This window comes from Sinohyriopsis cumingii, chromosome 16 (genome assembly GCF_028554795.1).
Source record: "Sinohyriopsis cumingii isolate HCF-2022 chromosome 16, ASM2855479v2, whole genome shotgun sequence".
NCBI lineage: Eukaryota > Metazoa > Mollusca > Bivalvia > Unionida > Unionidae > Sinohyriopsis > Sinohyriopsis cumingii.
In genome coordinates this window covers 84670389-84678840 of record NC_142976.1, presented here as the reverse complement: position 1 = coordinate 84678840, position 8452 = coordinate 84670389, and the positions used below count along the sequence as shown (strand labels likewise).

At 34.6% G+C, this 8452-nt stretch overlaps 1 protein-coding gene across 1 annotated transcript; it reads right to left on the bottom strand.

The window, feature by feature from the left end:
- Positions 1-2128: 2128 nt before the first annotated feature.
- Positions 2129-3167, bottom strand: LOC149780932 (uncharacterized). Its single transcript, XM_089938034.1, has one exon. It carries the CDS (start codon positions 2589-2591, stop codon positions 2196-2198), a length of 396 nt encoding a protein of 131 aa, XP_089794160.1. The 5' UTR covers positions 2592-3167; the 3' UTR covers positions 2129-2195.
- Positions 3168-8452: the final 5285 nt, after the last annotated feature.

Genomic DNA, 8452 nt, shown 5'->3' with positions numbered 1-8452 from the left:
TACCAGCACTTAGAGTCGGCAAAGATGGTGATTTACATCGTGCAAGATTCGGGGATTCATAGAATGAATGCAGCTTTAAAGAATTTTTTGGGACAAGTTTGCACATAAACTTCGATGAAAAACGAGTCAAAGTAAGTATTTTTCTACATTTTCATCGCTTAAAATAACTATATACGACTATAATCTCTCTCTCTCTCTCTCTCTCTCTCTCCTCCTCCTATGCACATGTATGCCTAGATTCAATTCTTTGTAGACTCAAAACTGGGGCCCTCGGTGGGGGCAATAAAGAAATTAAAAAACGTATAGAAACATTTTAACGAATAAAATAACGTTATATGAATATGTGTTCATATATACTATTAAAGGAAAGCTAGTCACATTATCTCATTGACTTTTATAAGTTTACAATGGTTTCAAAGGCAATTTTTGTGCCTAAATATTGTAAGTACTATAATACATGTAGGCAGACGTGTTCTCCGTATTGCTACGCAAAAATATTGCGAATATCTCGCCGTAAGGTTTTCTATATAACTGGAGGTTCAGGGACGTGTTAAAAAGAAATCTATGCAAGCAAGAGACGACGAAACATCTGATAAAAGAAATGCACTCACTAAACACACATTACCTAACGGTAGCAGTTAACCAAAACTAATAAAATCCGTTGCCATGGTTACAGGTTGTCAAAACACTTTAAAAAAAGACATGAAAAGTAGTCATCTTTTCCATTAACTTCTCATAGATACTGCTTTGTCAAGAACTGTTGACTCAGTTTTAAATTTTGCAATATGCATTTTTATTATTTTTGGGTTATAAAACTCTGCAAATAAAATTTTATTTCTAAAACTATTCCATATATTATAACGTATATGTCCACTATATACTACACCTAAATTACATTGACAAAAAAGTTACTTAACCATAAAATAACAAAAAATGTTCCAACATGAAATATTGATTAACATTATGGAACGATGTTTCATGTTATTGATTTATTTGAATTATTGTTTAATATTATTGAATGCTATTAATATATTTAGGCATTAACAGGGACCAATATGTTCGCATTTTAATGTGAATGCCAAGCAATATGTAATATCCCTTACACTAACACTTTTGTAATTTTTGCATACTTTTGTAAAACATGAATGGTAATGGGTAAATGGGCCACCCCCAACCCACCCCCAAAATGCATCTTATTGTTATGTTTTAGCTGTGACATCTGTAATGGCGAGAACACACTTTATTGATATGTCAGTGAAGCACAATAGTAGATTTCAAATGAAATGCACTGAATAAATAATTTGTACCTAACGTTAGTAGTTAAACACAATTATTCGCAAATCCTGATGCTTGTATTATCCATATCAATCCAACCGTAACATTACATAATAAGAGTGATATACACCTGCTATCACAAGGGTGAGAAGATAAACTGTTTCTGTACTTGCCATTTAACCTTTGACCCCTCATAGAGACACCAAGGGAGGTGGCCACAAATTATACAGTAACACTATTTCCAGTGCTTATTATACAGGCAACACATCACAGGAAACTTGGATGTAGTCAGCTACACCTTTGCTATTTTCTATAGACCGAACCAGTGCCATGACTGCACAGTTATCAAAGGTAAAAAGTATTGAAAAACAAACTAGTCAGTAAAACATAAACATAAAAAGTCATAATAATTGAAGAGCATGTCTTAAAAATATCTTGTATTCATTTAAATGTGGAATGTATTATCATTCTCGCTTTCTCATTATTACCCAGATGACATGCCATAATAATATAAACATCTTGATATGGATGACAATTCAGATTATAAAAATATATTTTTACACACACGCACACACACACACACATATATATATATATATATATATATATATATATATATATATATATATATATATATATATATATATATATGTATATATATATATATATATATATATATATATATTAAAGGTACCAGATTATTATTGATGAGGGTATTGGTCGCGGTGTAGCAATCACTCCTCAGTTGATTTACCATTGTTATTTTCACATTCTGGAATAAATGATGCATCCTTAAGATGACAAGTTAGTGATTTTCTCTTTGTCAACTCATCATTTTCCCATCTTTTGCAGCCCAGAAACCATATGACACTTGACATGTGTGCACAACACCCTACAACCCGAGCACCAACCTTGCAGGGTCAGTACCATCCTTTGATGAAATCCGTGTAATCGTTAGGCTTGTATTGGATCCACAGTGAATGTGTTTTCTTTCTGGAGTGGCGAGACTGGATTTTTGCATGTAACAGACCTGGAAAATCCATGCATACCATAACATCATAAAGCCCCTCATCTGTGAGATGTTCATTTGTATAGCTTGGAGCCTGTTTGACTTGATAAATGCCCAAAGTGGTGTAACGCAGGTAATCAACTGAGAGCCTGGGGAAATCAGTCAGTTCATCAGTGGATGCATCCATCTTAAAGTAGATATTGCGCTTATTCAGCAAGTTGTTCTCTTGAACTAGGATTTGAACACTGTTCGGTTCCTTTGCTTTTTCAACCATCCTTCTTGCGGTCTCAGCAGTTGATGGATCCATGTTGGCCAGGGGTGGTCAAAATTTATTCATTAACGCATAGATAATTCTAAGGAAATCACCTATATGAGGAACAAGTGTATTTGGCACTACTTTGTCAAAAAACTTCCACTGTTTTACTCGTGCATCTACCATGTGTATTACGCAGTATATTCAAGAAAGAAGACACTTCCAGGAATTGATCTCTTTTCAAGCCAGTAAGATGGAATTACTCATCATCAGACAGGGAAGAAGGAACATCAAAGTTCAAATATGACTTTGTTTTAATTAACTCACGCATATTTTGTAAAAGTGAGGTAATGTCTGTTCTTGAAAAGTCTTCAAACTCTTTTGTTGCACTGATAGATTGTAAGGCTTCATTACTAAAGTATGAGTTTTCCAAATGAAATTTGCAACATCTACTGTATGAATTTATAAATATACCACACTCTACAAAAGACTGGGTAATGGCACAGATGGGGACATTAACAAGATGATTTCGATGCCCATGTGGTATTTTACATACAACACAACGTCTGTGTGTTCTTGGTGTTGATGGAATTTGTAGTTGAATTGTTTGTATGCTTTTTAAGGCAGCACTTGAAGTAGTTGGTAGCTGAAAATCTGGATCATGGTGACTGACAGATTTCTGTAATATTTACATTGGCAACTAGAGCAAACAACATCATCTTGCGTTACAGGCCTTTGCAATAATTCCTCTGTATGCTTTTCTAGAATGCCTGTAAGTACTTTTGTTCTAGCTGATGGTTTTACCCTTTTGTAGCACCAAGAACATTGATATGCTTTAGGCATTTCGGAGTTTTGTAGAAATTAATTGAACATTTTAATTTTAGACCATTTAATAAACCATCACATATGACATAAAGTCTTATATAACACTCATTTATGGTTACTTTTCATTATTTTGCAACTATTCACTTAGGCAATCATATTTATTATATATTGGTACTCAAAGCCTACAACTTCCACCCACACAGTTCTTGTAGTGATGTAGCTTGAAACAGATTGTATGTAGAGTATATAAAAATAAACAACTCGGCTTAGTATGTATTAATTGTCATAATTCATGTTGTATGTAGAGTATATAAAAATAAACAACTCAGCTTAGTATGTATTAATTGTCATAATTCATGTTTTATATCATAGTTTTATTGTGTAATCAGTTATGTCGTATAACAGAGGCCAACATTTTGTACTTCTAAATCACTTTGGTCTGAATATATTTTATGCTATATATGTTTTATGGTTAGTAAGTACACCCCCCTCCCATTGTTTATTTCCCGTACAAAAAAAGGTATGTGGGCTACATTTTTTATTAATTTACTACTGCTGTTATTATTTATTATTACTAGTAGTAGTATTAGTGATATTACTTTTATTCAAGCAAGTTATACTTTGAATAAAAGATTTTCACCTGTAAATTTTATGGCATTTTAGTTTTTTGTTTTATTATACCTGAATTAGTAAGTTTAGAAAGTTTTGAGGTGCTCTTTTAATGAAATAAAGACATAATGTCATTACAATAAATATGCAGTAATTAGATAAGTATATTGAACTAATAGGTATTTTGGCATAGAAGTAATGCAAATATTATTTTCAGTTACAAAATCATAATTAATTGGCTTCCATCGGGACTATGGACATTGTTCCCACTGTTTGGACAGTTTATAATTTTAGCAATTGTTAACTTTTTTGCAATTGTTAGAAACATCATTAGTGTAGTAAGCAAGTTAAAAATTTTTATGTCATTCTTTAAACAATTATTCTTGTTATGGACGAGAGTATCGGAAAATATGATAAAAATTCAGTATGAAAAAATTGAATATAAATATACTTGTATGAAAGTTATACTATCTAAATATGGAAGAATAACCGCTTCACAACACAGGTTCCACTACCATTTTTTTCTGAAGCTGACATGATCGGCCACCCTTGTAATGTTCGATTTTAGATGAATAACATATTGATAAAAATGTTACCTTGCTTGAAACAAAAATTAAATTGATTTTTCAATTGTGCATTATTTTTTGTTGGTTTTGCTGAGCTGTTGTGTTTATTTCAAAATAAATTCACAGCTATTGATATTATGAATATTAATTCTTAAAAAGAAAAGAAGAAAAAAAGAAAAAAAAAACAAACAATATTTGCAGCGTGCGGGATTTGAACTTGGTGCGATAGGTTTTCAGAATAACTACTCAACCGTTTCAGCTATTAATACATTCGTAGACAGAGATGTATATCATGCATATGACATTTTTTCCAAGCTGCTTTATAGAACTGCAGACTATTTCTGTTTGTACATTTAGTAATAGAATTTTAAAGAATTGCTATTGTTACTATATGAAGAAAGGCACAGTTAACAAAATTTAATGAAAAAGTACGCAGGTTGTAAACGTTATTTCCAGCAGAAAATTGACAGATTCATTCAGATGACATGTACGGAATTGTGCTGTAATAGTGAATTAAACATAGCAAACGGTATCGTGATGGAACTGAAGAAAAACCCTTGTTATTAATGTATAAAATAAATAATATATATGTACTTACCCTATTATTTAAAGCATCCTTTTGCCAAAAATTGGCAACGTAAAAATACAATTTCATTTAATGATTAATCCACTTAGTCTTTGTTTATATATAGTTCCAAATGCCCCTTCAGCGCCTCTTCGAAAAATCTTGTTCCCAATGCAATTTAGATAGAATGAAGAAAGAGATAAAGAATGGATAACATTATTTTTAAAATATATGAATCGTTATTATTCCCGGAATTTTTCTAACATAATAATGAAGGAAATAATATAGCGCACTCCAGAAATCCGGGTCTAATTGCTCACGCGTAGCGATACTTCGGCAGGTATGGTGCAACAGGGAAAACAACGACATTGACACATAGCAGCAAAATTCAAGAATTTTTTAATTTTTAGTGATTATCGCAAACGTGAACACATGAGTTATCACGAGAACCTAAAAATTTTAATAAAAATTAATCAGTGTAAATACCTTGTCTGATCAAGCCTGCGCTTATATCTTATTTCTAGTTTCAAGTTGCTCAAATGTAGCATTTTCTCTTAAATTTCCCATACCAGACCATGTTCAAAGGTCGTATTTTGGTATGAAAAAGAAATTTATGTACATATTTAATGCAGAATAGGGTGATTTGTACATCGAATAATACAATAAGGCACAGAGTTGTGATATTTACAAGAATTTTTTTTCCCCATAAAAACGGGGGCAGAAAATGGCCCTTATTCAATATAGTCCTTTCAACAACCAACAGAAAGTTAATCAATACATTAAATCTCTTTCATTCGCACTATTGATCTCTTGTACTATTATTGTTGTGGTCCCTTGGTTATTTATACTAGCAAAATTCGACTTAACTTGCTTTCCAACAACTGTCATGACCATCATCATGCAAACTGATGACAGAAGCTAGGAAATAAATACATCCTACAGTCTAAAGTTATCTTGGTCCATATAAGGTCATTAATATATTCCAGAGATCACTACCATAAACCTTGTTAATTTAGTCTTTATTACTAAACTGTATGCATACTGGGGAAATAATTTTCCTCTTGACTCATGCATCCATGAAAATTAGATCCTTCCATCTTACTCTGGCAGTTATATGTACTGTTTCATAACCAAAGACTGTAAATCATTTACATGTGTGTAATTTGGTTTTGAACATAGATTGTAAAAGATTTCAGTCATATCGCTACAATGTTTGCAGTGTGGCAATTTATAGTGATATCTAGCACTGGGGCATCATGAAGCAGGCAGGTGGCATCATGACCGCATGACACAGTCACAGTATCCTGACACCAGGCTGACCAGTCCTTAGTATAAACCTTTTAATGCTGAGTACCTTGCGAGGCACCTGTTAGTACAATTTTTATAAGTCTTTGGTATGACTCGGCCGAGGTGCGAACCCATGACTTCCTGCATCTAAGGCAGAAGCTTTAACCACCTATGCCACCAGAGCAGTGTGTGTGTGTGTGTGTGTGTGTGTTTGGATTTTTAACTTAGCCACTCATGCACGATTTTCTTGTTCTTAGAAGAGAGTCCAGGTTTCCTATAGGTAATCTTCAGAATTTTCTTTTTCAATCATCATTAAACATTTGCTGTTTTGTATTTGGCTAGGATGATCGAGTTAGCATCGATAACAAGCATCTCACAAAAGATTTTTATTTTGTTCGGACCTCTTTGGGTTCAAATGGTTTAGTACACAACGTCTGGCCATCTCGCATGACTTTAGTCTTGAAGACATTGATGGAAGTGGAAAAGGTTTTGATCAGTAGTTCTTCACTGTGGCTTTCGAGATTTCCTTTTATACCAATATGCACACTGTGAAAATAGGTTTTACTGGATGGAAGTCGGTGTGGATGACATTCACGATGAACGTGATACCTGTAATATCCTTCATCGAAAGCAGCTTTCACAAAATTAATCTTAGCGATGGATCGTATGTGTTTTCCACCACTTCTATTCTACTACCTCAGAGTAAGCGGGGCCCCAAGTGGCCGAATGGTCTAAAGCGCTCGCCGTCACGGATCATTGCCATCTCACCTCTGTCTGCGTGGGTTCGAGTCTCGGGTTCGGTAAATGTGGGTATGTGAGAAAGCTTGCCAGTAGCTTCTCGTGGGTCGGTGGTTCTTTCCGGGGTTTTCCCGGGTTCTTCCTCCATCATTTATACTGGCCGCCATGTATAGCCTGTTGATGTCTCTGGAGTAAAAAGGAGCTATGTGCTAACTTCCTTTCAGAATAGCAAACAAAAGCGGATAAAATTTCATTGAAAAAGTTTTGCTTTCGAGCAAATCCATGTGTCGACAGTGTTATGGTGCATGGTAGTCGATAATCACCCTTTATTATTTTGGCTCGTGCATCCCGAACTGATCGTTTAAAAAGCTGAAATCGTATCGACTAGATGTCGAACATGAAAATAATATCTCAGGAACCCTCATCTCAAGCACATTTAGCTGAGCATTGGTTGCCGATATTTTGCAATATCCAAGATTGCATGAACGGCGTTTGGGGGTGGCAAATAAGGCGACCGCCCCAGGCCCAGCTCTTGAGGGGGCCCTGCGCTTCAGGTCTAAGGTCGTCCTTAAACACGAATTTTTTTATGAATAATAAAAAAAATAAATTCGTGCGGCAAGTCGAGAAAGTTGATCTAGTCTAGGCATAATCAGTGTTTGCAGTAGCATACCAGTCGATACACTGATACTCTGGCCCCGCTCGGTCATGGTCGGCCCTAGGCCCCGCGTACTCAGAATGCTGCCTCTGCAAGATTGTACAGCGTTTCTACGACGAAATGCATTTGGTACCTGGTGATTCTACACTTACGTAAGATCAATGATTTGTACAAAAAGCTCCTCCCAAAGAGTTTCCAAATCCAGTTGTATTGACTGAGGTAATTTAAGCGTGAAACAACCCATTGTGTTGCTGGGAAATACATTGATACCTTTGGTGTATTTCAACGATGGGAAGTAAATAGTGAATAGAATTGTGAATTAAACTCTTCCACGATGGGAAGTAAATAGTGAATAGAATTGTGAATTAAACTCTTCCACAACTGTGTAACCTGTTCTTACACACTTAGGTATATGGTAGCAGCTCAGATCATCACTTAGTACACCACAGCTGATAGAATAAAGAAAAAAAAAATGAAACATGTTGTCCACACCACAACTGTTATTAATGTTGCTGCTGATCTTATTATCTGACTACTTTAGTGATGACAGGTGGTGATATGAGGCATAACGCCGTTTTCATTGATTTTTTTAAATATATAATCGAATACCTGTAAGTCTGCAAACCAAATTCTAAACTAGGTGGGGGGAGGACTTTTTTTAAGGTACACA

What these genes read in the sequence shown, in the direction of transcription:
- LOC149780932 (XM_089938034.1), bottom strand. Translation starts at nt 2,591, where the DNA reads ATGGATCCATCAACTGCTGAGACCGCAAGAAGGATGGTTGAAAAAGCA.